Source organism: Carcharhinus amblyrhynchos, chromosome 9 (assembly GCF_965287045.1).
Source record: "Carcharhinus amblyrhynchos chromosome 9, sCarAmb.v2.hapA, whole genome shotgun sequence".
Classification (NCBI taxonomy): Eukaryota; Metazoa; Chordata; class Chondrichthyes; order Carcharhiniformes; family Carcharhinidae; genus Carcharhinus; species Carcharhinus amblyrhynchos.
The window spans coordinates 20,152,779-20,170,271 of NC_137332.1; the positions used below are offsets into that span (position 1 = coordinate 20,152,779).

General features: G+C 43.8%; 1 protein-coding gene across 1 annotated transcript in view; it reads right to left on the reverse strand.

Annotated features, from left to right (window-relative positions):
• Positions 1 to 17,493, reverse strand: part of LOC145347633 (dihydropyrimidine dehydrogenase [NADP(+)]-like) — a 710,299-nt gene that overhangs the window by 582,244 nt on the left and 110,562 nt on the right. Inside the window, exon 2 of the mRNA XM_080195279.1 lies at positions 2,341 to 2,451. Coding sequence (XP_080051405.1) covers positions 2,341 to 2,451 — 111 coding nt within the window. The remainder of the gene's footprint in view (positions 1 to 2,340; positions 2,452 to 17,493) is intronic.

Consider the following 17,493-nt stretch of genomic DNA (forward strand, 5'->3'; position numbering starts at 1 on the left):
GAGCCCTCCAAGCCTGTGCCGAACATGATACCCTAACTAACCTATAAAACACCTTCTGCCCTTACTTGGTCCATGTCCCTTTATTTACTTCCTATTCATGTACCCATCCAGATGTTTCTTAAATACTGCAAATACACATGCTTCCACCACCTCTTCTGGCAGCGCGTTCCAGGCACCCATCACTCTCTGCTTGAAAAACTTCCCCTGCGCATCTCCCTTAAACTTCCCCCCCTCACCTTGAACCTGCGCTCCCTTGTAATTGACACTTCCACCCTGGGAAAAAGTATCTACCTTGTCTACGCCTCATAATTTTGTAGACCTTTAACAGGTCTCTCCTGAACCTCCATCCTTCCAGTGAAAACAATCCTAGTTTGTTCAACCTCTCCTCATAGTCAACACCGTCAAGACCAGGCAACATCCTGACTGGCCATATTAAATTGCCTCTTACTATCAGGGGGATTAGCAGGGTAAATACGTGGGGTTTCCGGGAAAAGGGTCGGAGTGGGGTTGTTGTTGGTGCAGACCCGATGGGCTGAATGGCCTCTTTCTGCACTATAGGGATTTTATAATATTTCAGATTTAATTGCATTCTGAATTACTACCTCAATGAATATATTTTTCAACTTCAAAGCTTGGCAGACAAATGAATTATAATGCACAATTAGAGTGAGGAGGGAGGAAAAAAGAAGTAGGAAATGTGGGAAGACCATTGTTGGCCAGATCTTATCGTCAATGATGATTACGTGGTCACATTTGACCACAGATCTCCTGCAGATATTTGCACTGGAAGTTGTGGCAATTAGAAATCATTCTGATGCAGTGCCCACGACAGGGGGTCTGAGAGCTGTGCTCACTGAGAGAGCTAGGATATATGAACTTAACCAATCACACTGAAGAATTATTACTGAGGCATTTGGAGTCTGATCCACAAAGTATAAGTTGGAATATTTAAGCCAATGTGAAATCATGCACAGAAAGTGAAATAAATAGTGGGAAAGATGGAGTTTAAAAAATAAAAGGCATAGAAAAAAAAGTTGCATAAAATTACCACCAATAATTAGAATCTGAAGGAATAAGACTCCAAACTTGTAAAAGTTCATCTCAATGACAGAGAACCTATTTGGGCAGTTATTAAGACTTTTCTGGTAAGGTTTACTTAAGTTTAAGCTTATCAGTATCATAAGTAGGCCTACATTAACACTTCAATGAAGTTACCATGAAAGTCCCCTAGTCACCACATTCCGGCGTCTGTTCAGGTACACTGAGGGAGTATTTAGCATGGCCAATGCATCTAACCCAGCACGTCTTTTGGACAATAGGAGGAAACTGGAGCCCCTGGAGGAAACCCACGCAGACACAGGGAGAGCTTGCAGGCTCCACACAAACAGTGACCCAAGATGGAAATCGAACCTAGGTCCCTGGCACTGTGAAGCAGCAGTGCTAACCACTGTGCCACCGTGCCACCTACTCTGCCCATTACTGTGTTACAATACCTATGTATTAAATAAAGTAAAGTTAAAGTTACCATAGTCCCACATGATCATAAGCTGCTCTCCCCTTTGAGAGGGGAGAGCTAACTGGTTGTGATTTAACCTGAGGGTCACCACACCTCAGGCGAGGTGTGAGATTGAGAAGGCAGAGCCTCCATGGATAACGTGAGCCTGTATGGGAATTGAACCTGCACTGCTGACATCATTCTGCATTACAAACCAGCCAGCCAGCCAGCCAACTGAGCTAATTGACCCTAACCTAACAGCATAGGTTCAATTCCAGCTGAGGTTATTCATGAAGGCCTTGTGTTCTCAACCTTGCCCCTCACCTTGTTGTGGTGACCCTGAGGTTAAATGGCCATCAGACACAACTTATGGTCATTGGAATTATGGTGACTTTACTGTATACACACACATGGGGCAGCACAGTGATTAGCACTGCTGCCTCACAGCATCAGAGATCCGAATTCAATACTGGCCTCGGATTACTGACTGTATGGAGTTTGCACATTCTCCCCGTATCTGCGTGGGTTTCCTCTGGGTGGTCCGGTTTCCTCTCACAATCCAAAGATGTGTGGGTTAGGTTGATCGACCATGCAAAATGACTCCCGTGTCAGGTGATCAGCAAGGTAAATATGTGGGGTTATGGGAATAGGGCCTGCGTGGGACTGTGGTTGGTGCAGACCTGATGGGCTGAATGGCCTCTTTCTGCACTGTTGGGGTTCTGTGATTCTAAGACACACACACACTTACCTTAAACAAAAGAAAATCACAAGCCTATTCACTGTAATTTAATATCTCAGCAGTATAACTGACAGAAATATAATATTTGCATCTGAGATGTACTTACTGAGCAATTTTTATTAGCATTTCGCTTCCAATGAATCTTATTGGCCTTTGTTGCTGCTGTCGATCGCAGAGATGCACAAGTCTTCACACGTGGATTAAGCGTGAGTATATTCTATTAAAAACCAAATGTTTATGTTAGCAGGGTTTTCCATTTTAAAGGCTGCAAAGTTCATGTACAAATTAACTCCATTCATTCAGAAAGTAAACTCCTGCTGTCTCCTTAAATAGTAGGAGTAGTTTTACAAATACATTTTAAAAATAACATTAGAAACAGAAAGACATTTCAAGCAATCGCGACGTCAATTGTCTCCAAAGGTTTATTTGGAATTCTCGGGTACTGGAATCACTTTTGTGAGAGATTTAAAAAAAAATAAAATTTATGACTTCTGTTTAAATGCTTTGAGATAATTGGTATCTACAGATGATCGTGCATGGCTGTTCATAACTCTACAAAATGAACCTAGTGTCTGACAACAAGAAGTCAATGATGAAGTTGCCCAAAAAGATAAAGTATTGGAAGTTATTTCACAGTAAAAATCAATTTTTATTAATGGACATATAATTCATCTGTATAACAGGGGATGACTAGAAAAATATAGTAGCTACAGAACAAATATTTCTAGGTGGAGAATTTAAATCCCTCCACCTGTGGCTATGATGGTTAATGTCCTTTACAAGAATGGCAGAACCCCAGCATTCACAGAATCTCTACTGTATAAAAGACCCATTGAGACTGCATCAATTCTCTCTGACAGACTATCTTAGCCAGGCCCTTTCCCCCACCCTAACCCCATAACCTATGGTTATTCCATCTAACCTTCGCATCTTGGGATACTAAGGGGCAATCTAGCATGGCCAGTCCATCTAACCCACACGTCTTTGGATGTGGGAGGAAACTGAAGCATCTGGGGGGAACCCAGGCAGACATGGGGAGAGCGTGCAAACTCTAGACAGACTGTCACCCAAGGCCAGGATTGAACCCGGGTCACTGGCAGTGTGAGGCAGTAGTGCTAACCAATGTCCCACCATGCCACTCACATTCAGAGGGCACTGGGGAGGAAGGAAGGGCAAGAAAGCAATAGAGGCCATACCCATTAACCACCAAAGACAAAGCTACCTGGAGATGACCATGAACCACTGCCACAGGAGACTGCGACACTCCAGGCAGATGGACACTGATGTCAGTGCCCTCATCATCCAATATCTCGCTCTTTGCACCACTGGTCACTTTGCCTATCAATATCACTGCTGTTCTGAACTTCTTCACTTCTAGGAATCTACTGTGAATGTTGCGGCATTTCAATAACAACTGCACACCACTGTAACCTTGCTGGTCATTGATGCCCTCTTTGCCAGAGCTGGACGGAACATTCATTTCATGACAGAAATTACCTCCTTGAGAAAGAGGGCAGCGGGTTTTTGCTGGAATTCCTAAGGCACATGGGACTATCAATGGAACACACATAGCCATCAAGGTACCTAGAAACTAACCCGCCTGATTCAATAACAGGAAAAAGACTTGCACTTCATGGAATCATAGAAACCCTACATTGAGCATTCAACCCATCAAATCTGCACTGACCATAATCCCACCCAGGCTCCATCCTTGCAACCCCACACATTTACCCTGCTAATCCCCCTGACACTAAGAGGCAATTTAGCATGGCCAACCCACCTAACCCGCACATCTTTGGGCTGTGGGTGCAAGCCCACACAGACATGAGGAGAACATGCAAACTCCACACAGACAGTGACCCAAGCCGTGAATCGAACCTGGGTCCCGGGTACTGAGAGGCAGCAGTGTTAATCATTGTCCTACTGTGGTGCCCTCAATGCCCAACCTGTCTGAGACCACAACAGCTTCCAACATTTGTGCTTGCCTTCTTGGCAGCTGCCATGACTCCTTCATCCTCCATAAGAAGTCTCACAACACCAGGTTAAAGTCCAACAGGTTTATCTGATAGTAAATGCTACTATCAAATAAACCTGTTGGACTTTAACCTGGTATTGTGAGACTTCTTACTGTGCTGACCCCAGTCCAATGCCGTCATCTCCACATCATGTTCTTCATCCCCCACCAGCCTACGTCAGATCTACATGCCAAGTCTCCATAGTGTGTGGATGGATCCTAGGGGATAAGAGAAATCATATGAAGAGATGGTTGCAGACTCCTCTACAGTAGTCCCAAGTAGAGACAGAAGGAGATGAAACCAGAGCCAGCCGATCAGCAGGACAGACACTGTGCAGGCCACCTGGATTCTGAAGATCCAATTCTGGAACAATCCGGTGGCACCCTGCAATAACCTCATGCAAGGGTCTCGGTTGTGGTGGTCTGCTGCCTTCTCAATAACATGGAGCTCCAGAGACCTGTGAACATTGAAGGAGGCAAAGTCCTGAAAGGAGGGACCTTATCGCGAGAGAGGCGATGATGTCGAATAGAGGGCTGTCCCGAGGAGGTGGCATCTTCCTACCATCCTCTGGGAAGTGGACCTTCTCCACCCCCTCACAACCTCCAGCATTAGCTCCAGGTCAGTATCAATAAAGGAAGGGACGGTGGCACAGTGGTTAGCACTGCTGCCCCAAGTGCCAGGGACCCGAGTTTGATTCATGGCTTGGGTCACTGTGTGTGGAGTCTGCACATTCTCCCCATGTCTGCATGTGTTTCTTCCAGGTGTTCTGGTTTCCTCCCACTGTCCAAAAGATGTGCTGGTTAGGTGCATTGGCCATACTAAGTTCTCCCTCAGTGTACCCAAACAGCCGCTGGAATGTGGCGACTACAGGATTTTCACAGTAACTTCATTGCATGCCTACTTTTGACTAATAAATAAATAAACTTATAAATAAATAAATAAGACTGCCCTGTCCCAGGTGATAGGTCTCCAGCTCTCATGTTATACCTCACTTCCCCCTGGTTGCTTGGCCATACAATTAGCAAATCATTCCTTCTGGGAAACAAAAAACCTTGATGATGGCTGCTGGGAGAATTCCAACCTGACTGAACACCATTTCTGTCCCCACTGGCTCCAGGTGGCCAGGAATCCTGTCTCCATATCAAATTATGGAGAGGCGAAGGCCTAGTGGTATTTTCACTGGATTTTTAATTATTATCACTGGATTATTAATCGAGAAACTCCGTTAATTTTCTGGGGATCCAAGTTCAAATCCCACTATGGCAGTTAGTAGAATTTGAATTCAATAAAAAATATCTGGAATAAAGAATCTATTGCTGACCTCAAAACCATTGTTTAAAGTTTATTTATTAGAGTCTGCACTCATTGGAGTTTAGAAGGGTGAGGGGGGGATCTTATAGAGACATATAAGATAATGAAAGAGATGGACAGGGTAGAGGTAGAGAGATTCTTCCCGCTTAGAAAGGATAGCAGGACTAGAGGGCACAGCCTCAAGATAAGGGGTGGGGGGGCAGTTTAGATCAGAGTTGAGGAGGAACTTCTTCACTCAAAAGGTGGTGAATCTCTGGAATTCTCTGCCCACTGAAGTGGTGGAGGCTACCTTGCTAAATATATTTAAGTCACAGGTAGATAGGTTTTTGATAGACAAGGGAATTAAGAGTTATGGGGAGAAAGCGGGAAAGTGGAACTGATCCACTTCAGATCAGCCATGATCTTATTGAATGGCGGGGTAGGCTCGAAGGGCTAGATGGCCTACTCCTGCTCCTATTTCTTATGTTCTTAGTCGCAAGTAAGTTTACATTAACAGTGCAATGAGATTACTATGAAGGTTACTGGTATACTTTAGGGGAGGAAATCTGTCATCCTGGTCTGGCCTACATATGAATCCAGAGCCACAGCAATTTGGTTGACTCTCAACTGCCCTCTGGCAATTAGGAATGGGCACTAAATGCTGGCTAGCCGGCAATGCCCATGTCCCACGAATAAAAAAAGGTAAGGATTTTCCCCTGTGAAAACCAGGACAAGTTCCCTTTGGAGGCAGAGCTTTGACCCGAAAATAGGCCCGGCTCCTGTCCCCCAACTAAATTCACCCCCTGAACCCTGACTCAATTATATTAACAATTTGGTATCGATGTGAAGTAACAATGGTTGCAAACAGACAAAAAGAAAAGAGTGGCAATCTGATTCAGGAGTCAAGTTGGCAGTCTTACTTCCAAGCACATTGATCAAAAGTTTCAGATAACTTCCCCTGTGGATATTCACACCTCATCTCCTTGGCTCAGCTGCTGCACAGTACTGGCCATTTGGAAAGCCATATTTTAAAAGCCGTTAAACCTCCTGGGAAATTTATCAACTTACTTTGATTCTTTAATGTTATGGCAGAAACTGTGTTCCTGCCTGTGCTCGTATAACATTAAAAATGAGCTGTCTGGGGAAACAGACCTCTGCACATGTACTCAAGCACCATACTCAACGAGTTTAATGTAATGTGTGCTGAAGAGTGCAACTCAGGCTTGCTGGCTGAACACCATGCTACACAACATGCTGTTCTGAGACCAGTATATGCGGTCTAACTTGAGCTTATAAGAGACTTTATTCATGATAGCTTCAAAAGAGTTGACTGGTCAATTCCCAGTGTATAAATTATTGCAACCTTGAGCTTTTGTTTTCCACACAGAGGCACAGTGGATAGCACTGCTGCCTCACAGCACCACAGACCAGTGTTCGATTCCCAGCTTGGGTCATTGTCTGTGTGGAGTTTGCACATTCTCCTCGTGTCTGCGTGGGTGCTCTGGTTTCCTCCTACACTCCAAAAACGTGCAGGTTAGGTGGATTGGTCATTCTAAATTGGCCCTTAATGTCAGGCGGACTAGTTAGGCTAAATGCAAGGGGTTAAGGTTGAGATTGTGGTCCGTGCAGACTCGATGGGCCGAATGGCCTTCTTCTGCACTGTGGGATTCTGTGATTCTATTAAAGTGGTTTGAACAGCACCTCTTCAAGGTATGTATTACTCGCCACAAAAATATTCACTGCACCTAATCAGTGACAAATGCCAAAGACTTACATTTATATAGCACCTTTAACACAGCAAAACAATCTAAGGCGCAATGAGATATGAGGACAGATGACCAAAAGCTTGGTCCAAGAGGTCAATTTAAGGAACTTCCTAAAAAGAGCAGAGGGGTTTCAGGAGGGAATTCACAGCTTGTGCCCAAGGAGCTGAAGGGGACAAGGGTATGTAGAGATTTAAGGATGACAATTTTAAAATGTATATAATGTATGTTGGGGTTTGGGGTGAACACTGCTCCTTTAAAAGTGTGGATCAGATGGCCCCTAGGGGATCAGCTCCTCCCAGTTTATGACCCTGCTGTGCAGTCCTAAATCTGTCTCTGAGGCTTGTGTGACTGTGTGGAGTCTGCACATTCTCCCCGTGTCTGTGTGGGTTTCCTGCAGATGCTTCCATTTCCTCTCTCAATTCAAAAGACCTGCCAGTTAGATGAATTGGCCGTGCTAAATTCTGCCTCAGGGTACCTGAACAGGCGCCAGAGTGTGGCGACTAGGGGATTTTCACAATAACTTTTTTGCAGTGTTAATGTAAGCTTACTTGTGACACTAATAAATAAACTTAAACACTTAAATAGTGCACACCACAATAAAGTGCTCCCACAGTTACCATGCTTACCTCGTGGCTCTTAAGTTACCATAAGTTGCTAGGTGCATAGCTAACAGAGGTGAAGCAAATGTAAGTTTGTAAATACAGGGACTGAAGGATGAGCTGGACTGAATGCAAGTTAAGAACAGCACTTCAGACGTGTTCAAACTTAGGCAGGGCGGAAGGTGGCAAGTTGGTCACCATGACAATGGAGCCAACGACAGAGAATCAAACTTTCTCGTCACTCATTTACCTTTGGATGTTAGGATTAATATCAGTTACAATATTTATGATGAGGCCATTCAGCCCATTGAGTCTGCATCGACTCTCTGACAGAGCATCTTACCCAGGCCCTATTCCCACATCCCCACACATTTCCCAGGGCTGATCCTCATAACCTGTACATATTTGGACACTAAGGGGGCATTTAACTTGGCCAATCCCCCTGACCCACACGTCTTTGGAGTGTGGGAGGAAACCCACGCAGACACAAGGAGGACATGCAAACTCCACACAGATGGTCACCCAAGACCAGAATTAATCCCGGGTCCCTGGCACTGTGAGGCAGCAGTGCTAACTACCATGCCACCCTGACACCCAGGTAGTATAGAAGAAAATTGCCATTTTTTAGAATAAGAACATAAGAACATAAGAAATAGGAGCAGGAGTAGGCCATCTAGCCCTTCGAGCCTGCCCCGCCATTCAATAAGATCATGGCTGATCTGTTGTGGCTCAGTTCCACTTTCCCGCCCTCTCCCCATAACCCTTAATCCCCTCTCTTATCAAGAACCCATCAACCCGCTTCTTAAAAATATTTAGCGAGGCAGCCTCCACCACTTCAACGGGCAGAGAATTCCAGAGATTCACCACCCTTTGAGTGAAGAAGTTCCTCCTCAACTCCGTTCTAAACCGCCTCCCCTTTATCTTGAGGCTGTGCCCCCTAGTCCTACTGTCTTTTTTGAGCGGGAAGAGTCTCTCCACCTCTATCCTATCCATCCCATTCATCATCTTATACGTCTCAATGAGATCTCCCCTCATTCTTCTAAACTCTAACGAGTACAAGCCTAGTTTATTCAGCCTCTCCTCATAGCTCAATCCCCTCAACTCCGGTATCAGCCTAGTAAACCTCCTCTGCACTCCCTCCAGGGCCAAAATATCCTTGCGCAGGTGCGGCGCCCAAAACTGCACACAGTACTCCAGCTGCGGCCTCACCAATGCCCTATACAGCTGCAGCAAGACCTCCCTACTTTTATATTCAATCCCCCTCGCTATGAAGGCCAGCATCCCATTCGCCTTCCTGACCACCTGCTGCACCTGCAAGCTGGGTTTTTGCGACGGTCAGGAAAATAAAATTTAATAAATATTTTAGGATTTGCTTCATAGGCTATTTGACAAGATCTCAGCACATCCTCACATCTGAGTAGCCAGTTCACATTTGAGCCCATGATGGAGTCCTGTAGTATTAGAAATTAAACTGAGCTCTTGCGTTTCCTTTTCAGTTTGACATTAAAAAAGAACCTCTATTTAAGGAGGAGGAAGGGAGTTCTTTAATCTTCTATCTCACATTTATCCTTCGTGCAACCAGAACAGGTCGCCTGGCCACAACATCTCATTGCTGGATCATTGCTGTGTGAAGACTGGCTGTGACCCTATCTCCTAACTGGACTGCCAGCTGGACATCTCTGAGGAACCTCTGACTGGGCCTCCTGCTTCCCTAGTCCGCCCAGCATCCTGAATTAGACAAGGCTCCAAGAGATGGATTCTTCATTGGCAATCCCCGGGGAACATTATGAGCGATGGCTAATTCCGGGTTTCCAGTCCGGAATTAAGCCCAACATTGGATTGCGACAGAAACAAGAAAATCCAGCTCCAATAACTCAAATCCCACTGTGGTAGCTGGAAAGTTTGAATTCAGTTTTACCAAAAATGCTGGAAGTAAAATCTAATAGTGGTAACTGTTGTCAAATTGACATAAAAATGGCACAGTGGTTAGCACTGCGGCCTCACAGCTCCAGAGACATGGGTTCAATTCCTGGCTTGGATCACTGTCTGTGTGGAGATTCTACATTCTCCCTGTGTCTGCGCAGGATTCCTCTGGCTGCCTTCCACAGTCCAAAGATGTGCGGGTTGGATGCATTGGCTGTGCTAAATTGCCCCTTAGTTGGCCTGGGATGCATAGATTAGAGGGATTAGCGGGGTAAATATGTGGGGTTACAGGGATAGGGCCTGGGTGGGATTGTGGTCGGTGCAGACTCAATGAGTTAAATGGCCTCTTTCTGCACTGTAGGGATTCTATGATTCTATGAACTGCCATCCTTCGATTGGTCAAAATGACTTGATAAAGATGGAAAATGCTGGTCAAGCTCAGCAGTTCTGGAACATCTATGGAAGGAGAAACAGAAGGCGGGATTCTCCGGCCATGCACTTGCCTCAAGATTGGAAATTCTTGCCCAAGCTCAGCAGACCTTTAAATGGTCTGGTGGATTTTGTGTCTTGCCCGCTATGATTCCTGTGGTTGGAGAGATGGGAATATTTTGGCCAGAGCTAATGGGCGGGGGCAAGGGAGTGAGAAGTGGGGGGGGGGGGGGGGGGAATATTTTCCATCCCATCTGCCATGGGAAACAGTGTAGCGGGCGGGCAGGGGAGGGGGTGTGGACCAGACAATGGCCCCTTGTACCTCGGACGCAGTTGGAAAATCCCACCCAATGTTTCAAATCTATCTGAACAGTCAGCCAGACCTACAGAGTTCTTCTGTTTGATTTGATTTATTATTGTCATATGTATTAGTACACGGCGATAAGTATTGTTTCTTGCACGCTATACAGACAAAGCATACTGTTCATAGAGAAGGAAAGGATAGAGTGTAGAATGTGGTGTTACTGTTGAAGCAAGGGTGCCGAGAAAGATCGGCTTAATGCAAGGTAGTCCATTCAAAAGTCTGATGCCAGCAGGGAAGAAGCTGTTCTTGAGTCGGTTTTAACGTGACCTCAAACCTTTGTATCTTTTTCCCGAAGGAAGAAGGTGGGAAGAGAGAATGTCTCGGGTGTGTGGAGTCCTTAATTATGCTGTCTGCTTTGCTGAGGCAGCGGGAAGTGTTGACAGTCAATGGATGGGAGGTTGGTTTGCATGATGGATTGGCTTCAGATTGCAGCACCCGCAGTATTTTGATTTTATTACAGAGGTGGAATACTTGAGCTCCAAAATTGCCGATTTAGTGGAATTCAAGAGATCTTGTCAATGGAAAAACTGGCTGGACCAGATCAGTGACCTGCTTTGTAAGCTGCCTGAGTGAAGTTTCCATTGCAGTCAATCTAAGTCAAAATGTTGTTAGTGTGTGCCTAAACTGGACAAGATACTGGGCAAGATGACAGCTCAGTGACTATCGCTGATTGCTGTGCAGACACATGGATTTGGGCCGGTGTCTGTGGGAGTTTACGCATTCTCCCTGTGCTTGCGTGGGTTTTCTCCGGGTGCTCCGGTTTCCTCCCACACCCCAAAGATGTGCTGTTAGGCTGATTGGCAAGAATAAATTGTCCCTAAATCAGTTTCCCTCAATCTGGATGGCCATAAAACATTAGACAGGGGTTGTGGGTGGAGAGGGGGACTGGTGGTGTTGAGATGGCGGCGCGGGCTCGTTGGGCCGAAGGGCCTGTTTCCCAGGCTGATTTTGTTCTTTGTTCTTTCTTTGTTCTTTGTGATGGGGAGTGAACGGGCAGCTAATCTTTGACATTAGTTTCTTGCCAGGCGGCTATGTTAAAATTACATCCAAAGTCACAAGAAATGTCATTCTTTTGAAAAAGATAAATTACAAAACATTTTCAGGCATGCGTTTCGACTCAGGGCGACACGGTGGCACAATGGTTAGCACTGCTGCCTCACAGCACCATGGACCTGGGTTCAATTCCAGACTCGGGTGACTGTGTGGAGTTTGCACATTCTTCCTGCGTCTACATGGGTTTCTTCCCACAGTCCAAAGATTTGCTGGTTAGGTGGATTGGCCAAGCTAAATTGCCCCTTAGTGTCAGGGAGATTAACAGAGAAAATAAGTGGGGTTACGAGGATAGGGCCTGGGTGGGACTGTTGTTGTTGCAGCCTCGATGGGCGAATGGTCTCCTCCTGTGCTGTAGGGATTCTATGATTCTAGTGCTTGTGGATGTTCTAATCCAAGTGACGGATAACATATGGCTGGTTTACTCAAGTGATTGATTAACATACAGGGACCTGAGCCAAGAGTTTGGGGTGCAAGAAAAACAAGGAACTTGAAATTACACCACGGGACACCAGTGTATAAATATTTAACACGGTATTCCAAAATTGTTCTGCTATTTTGTTGAAACAAAATCTGAACTGTAACAGTACTATAGAATCATTGAATCCCTATAGTAGAGAAGGAAGCCATTCAGCCCATCAATTCTACCAGCTAGGACATGCAAGCAGGACCCATTTAACCACAGCCTCCAGCAGAGGGCATCATCAGCTCCGCTTAATAAATTACGTTAATTCTAATTTTAATATAATTCATGTTGAATTAGCAAGCCCGGGAGTGAAATCTCCGGTCCTGCTAGGCCGTCTCTGGCTCCCCACCCCCCGCTCCGCCAGGAATGGCTCACTCCAAAAGCATACAATAGTTAATAATTGTTCCCCACTTGTAGGAATCTGGCTGCCCAACCCCACTGGAGTGGAGGGGGGCCATGGCCAGGGTAAGCAGGGTGTCCTCTGGGCATTGTCAGCCTGGCAGTGCCAGCCTGGCCCCCTGCCCAAGGGGCAAGGTGCCAAGGAGACGGGGCGATTGGTAGGGTTGGGCGGGGTGGGGGGGGGGATGTTGGTGGTCCTGCTGCCATTTTGCAGAGGGATCAGTGACAGAGGGAGGGGCCTCAGCAATCAGGACTGCCGGTGGGGTGGCAAGGGGTGGCAAAGCTGGTCCGGACGTGTTCGTGGGCACAGCAATTGGGATGTGGAGTGGTTGTACAGCTAGTGATGCAGGGTTGCCATGCTGGCCTGCGATCAAGCTGATTCTTAGCATGATTTATGCTAGTGCATTCAGCAGTGCCCAGAATGTGGGGGATCCAATTTGAAACTCCCCGCTGAAAAAAACCAATGGGATTTACTCCAGGTTTCATGCAAATTCAACACTTAGAATTTTTTGGGGAGAATTCCAGCCATATCTTATAATTTATTAGTGTCACATGTAGGTTTACATTAACTCTGCAATGAAGTTACTGTGAAAATCGCCTGGTTGCCACACTCTGGTGCAAATTTGGGTACACTGAGGGGGAGAATTTAGCACGGCCAATGCAGCTAACCAGCATGTCTTTTGGACTATGGGAAGAAACAGTAACACCCAGAGGAAACCCACACAGACATGGGGAGAACATGCGAACTCCATGCAGACAGTCATACAAGGCCGGAATTGAACTTGGGTCCCTGGGTCTCTGAGGCAGCAGAGCTAACCATTGTTCTCAACATTCTGCCCAATATATAACATATTAATTAGCAAAAAAAAATGTTATTTTAGTTTGACTAATGAATAAATAATAACTATTTTCAGCAGACTTCCTGCTTTAAAATTGTATTACAACATTTCTTATTACCAGTAGAATTCAGTAAAATTCTGAACAAAAATTTTGCAAATCAATAAAATCTCCAGTAATTAGAGAAAAAGTGGTTTCATTCTGTGATATCATTCTCAGATCAATAGGTTCAATTTGTCTAAGTAACTTTATTCAATAACTTGTAACCACACTGCTGATTCAGACACATGAAAACATAACATTTAGAAAGAAATATTCAGTTAACGTAAATCTTTACACCATACCCTCCTTATTTCAACTACAACCAAAACCCTCAACTAAATCTCTGTGCACAAATGACTATCATAAAAATAGTTCCAGTAATAAAACTACAAAGGTCGAAGGGTACATTATTTTTAGTTAGTTCTTTCTGACAGCAAGTACCAAAGATAACAGTTAAAAAGATTTAGCAGAGTACATTGAGCTTCCGCGGCTCATTCATTCTTCGCCTCCGCCACCCCCGCACCATTGTGCCCTGGCCTCAAAGCATTTCCCGTCCCTGTGCCAGACACTGTACTGACATTCGCCCTCTGATTCAGAAGGTTGTGGATTCAAGTCCCGTTTTGGAGTCACGAACCCAGATTCAGTGTGACAGGGAGGGTATGCCACCTGATCAGAGTTCCTGTCTTTCCAACCAGATGCCAGAGAGAAGTAGTAAGAGATCCCATGACACCATCTCAAAGAGCAGCAGTGAAATGGGTACGCCATAGCCTAGTGGTATTAACGCTAGAGTATTAAGCCAAAAACTCAGCTAATGTTCTGGAACTCCAGGTTCGAATCCTGCCACGACAGATGGTGGAATTTTAATTCAGTAAAAAAATCTGGAATTAAGAATCTGTTGGTGACCATGAAACTATTATCGGAAAATACCCACCTGGTTCACTACTGTCTTTTAGGGAAGGAAATCTGCCATCCTTACCTGGTCCAGCCTCCATGTGTTTCCAGATCCACAGCAATGTGGTTGACTCTCAGCTGCCCCTCTTGCAAGCCATTCAGTGCAAGGGTCACTAGGGATGGGCAATAAATATTGGCCAGCTAGCCAATGTGACCTTGTCCCACAAATGAAATTAAAAAAATCTAATTGATCAACAGTTTCATGGCCAACATTTAGCCCTCAATTAACATCACAAAAAAGATTATCAGACCCTTATCACATTGCTATTTATGGAAGTTAGCTGTGTGTAAATTGACTGCCATACTTCCAATATTATATCTGATAATGTTTCAAACAAAAGTACTTTATTGAATATAAAGTGATTTGGAACGTCTAGAGATTGTGAAAACTGCTGTTTCGATGGACCGTCTTTCTTTTTTTCACGGCATAATATAGTTCATTAACTTTCCATCTAACATTTTTATAGAAATCTCCAATAATGGACAAACATTTTGCCCTTAAAGCATAGATCAAAATAAAATACATGCCTATGCTGCTTGAGTGCAGGGTTACACAGCGACAACAAATCAAGAGCAGTAAAGGGCAGCTTGTCATTTTTCTTTTAAAAAGGTTAGCAGGAAATAAAAGGCAACACATTGAGTTGGAGAAGGGAGTGGAGCTTGACATTATAGCACTGTGGGTAAGAAGATTAATACAATGAGTAAGATTATTTCAAAGCTCAAACAAGAAGGCACCAAACAGCACAGCAACTTCATTATGTTGCAGCTAATTGTTCCAATTTTTCCAATGACATAGAAAAAGGTGACTTCAACTTTGAGAACTAACAGTGAAAATCCAACTACTTTCGGACACCGGCAAGAGGCCATAAGCAAATGAGGACTCTATAATCTTGTGGGGAGGAAGATTGAAATGGAAATAAGTAATGAAAATTATTGGTTCTGTTCCATTTTCCCACATAATGGGAATTTGGTTCAACTTTCTAGTGAATTAGATTCTCCTTGGTGCAGAGACATGTTTTTGTGTAAAGGTAGGTGCAGGAGTTAAAATATATTATTGAAAAGGAAAAAAAGCACAAAATTACAGCAGCATTGATGTCATCTGTCATCAAATTGTAAGTTAAGGTCCTTTTAAAAACTGGACGGTTATAAAAAAATGTAATTTGGTATGCAAGTTAAACCTTCAAGTCTATTTTATGTCCCATGACTATAATGGGTCATAAATATTACTAAAAAATTGAAGTAAATGCTGACCAGAGAAAGGAATGCAAAGTACAACTTGTATAGTAGATTTTATGGCACAATGGCACAATTTAACAATTAAATATTTCTGGAGTACTTTGCTGAAATGAAATGGTTTGATGAGATCAGGAAGAAAATGTGGAGATTATCGGGCCAGGCTATGCAAGGTAGACATATTAACAACGTTCTTATTTTAAAAAAACACTTGAAAGTGTAAAATCTTTATATTCTGGGTTGTTAGTCTGGACAAGCGTATTATTTCACTTGCCAATTTCCTTTCCACAATATCAGCAAGTGGCAAAAAATCTATTTCTATACAACTGATTTAGTTACACCACTTGCCTGCAGACCAGTTTTCCCACTTAATTCATTAATTCCCATCACTTCATCAAAAGGCAACATTGTAGAGGGGAACGGGTGTGGAGGCCACTAAAGTGAAATGTAATTTATATTTTAAAAAGTGAGTGGTTGGTAATCATGTCAAAGGTTGATGTAAAAATCACAGGTTCGTAGAAGTGGTTCATTGCATCTGGTTTAACACTGTGGCACAGTTATTGTTTTTGGGTATCACTGATCTTTGCCAAAAGGTGAGAATTTTTTTTGTAAACCGGTAAAGGATATTAAATCCAGGAATTAATTACCTGACATGAGCAGCACTAGCAACTTTTCACAATGAATCAAGTGGAAATTGTGTGCTTTTAGCTTGCACACAACAATATCTTGAAGATTTTTTTCATTCATTTATGGGACACTGGAATTGCTAGTTGGCCAGCATTTATTGCCCATCCCTAATTGTCTGAGGGCAGTTGAGGGTCAACCATATTGCTGTGGTTCTGGAGTCACATGTAGGCCAGACCAGCTAAGAATGGCAGATTTCCTTCCTTAAAGAACATTAGTGAACCAGATGGGTTTTTACAACAAATGACAATGATTTCATTGTCATCAGCAGATTCTTAATTCCAGATATTTTTTTATTGAATTCAAGTTCCATCATCTGCCAGGGGTATTTGGGGCCATAAAAGTTGGCTAGCCAGCGATGCCCATAACCCATGAGTAAATAAAAATAACTTCAAGATCACTTTGATGTGTGCAAGCTAAGAGCACACAATTCTCATTTGACATTGAGAAAAATTGCCAATATTTTTCTTGTGTTGCTTCTAACAGACAATTAATTCCTGGATTTAATATCAAATCAAAGCACAATGTCCTGTAGCGGTTTACAATAAAATATATTCTCACCTTTTGGCAAAGATCAATAATACCCAAGGCAGATGGACTCTCAACTGCCCTCAGGCAATTAGGGTTTTGAACCCAGGTCCCCAGAGCACTAGCTGATTTCTGGAATAAAAGTCAAGCGACAATACCACCAGGTCATCACCTCTCCATCAAAGCGTAAATAATTAAAAGCTGAATTGTTTTGCCATCAGTGAAACTTAAAAATACCTACAAGAAAATTCAATTGCGTGCCAGATAATTCAGATGAATTCCAATAATCCCATTCTTTCAACAAAAATAACAACTTATAGCTACATAGTACCTTTAATATAAACACGTCGAGGTGCCTGACAGGAGCATTATGAAGCAAAGGATGACACCGAACCACAAAAGCAAATGTTCAGTCAGATGATCAGAAGCTTGGTCAAAGTGATAGGTTTTAAGAAACAACTTAAAAGGAAGGAAGTGGATTAGAGAGGCAAAGAGATGTAAGGGGGGTCCTGACAACTGGAAGTGCGGTCACCAACAGTGGAGCAATTAAAAGCGGGGGGTGCTCAAGATGCCAGAATTAGAGGGATGCAGATATCTTGGGAGATCATGAGATTGGAGGGGATCACAGAGATAAAGAAGGGCAACGCTACAAAGGGATCTGAAAACAAATGTTTTAAAATGAA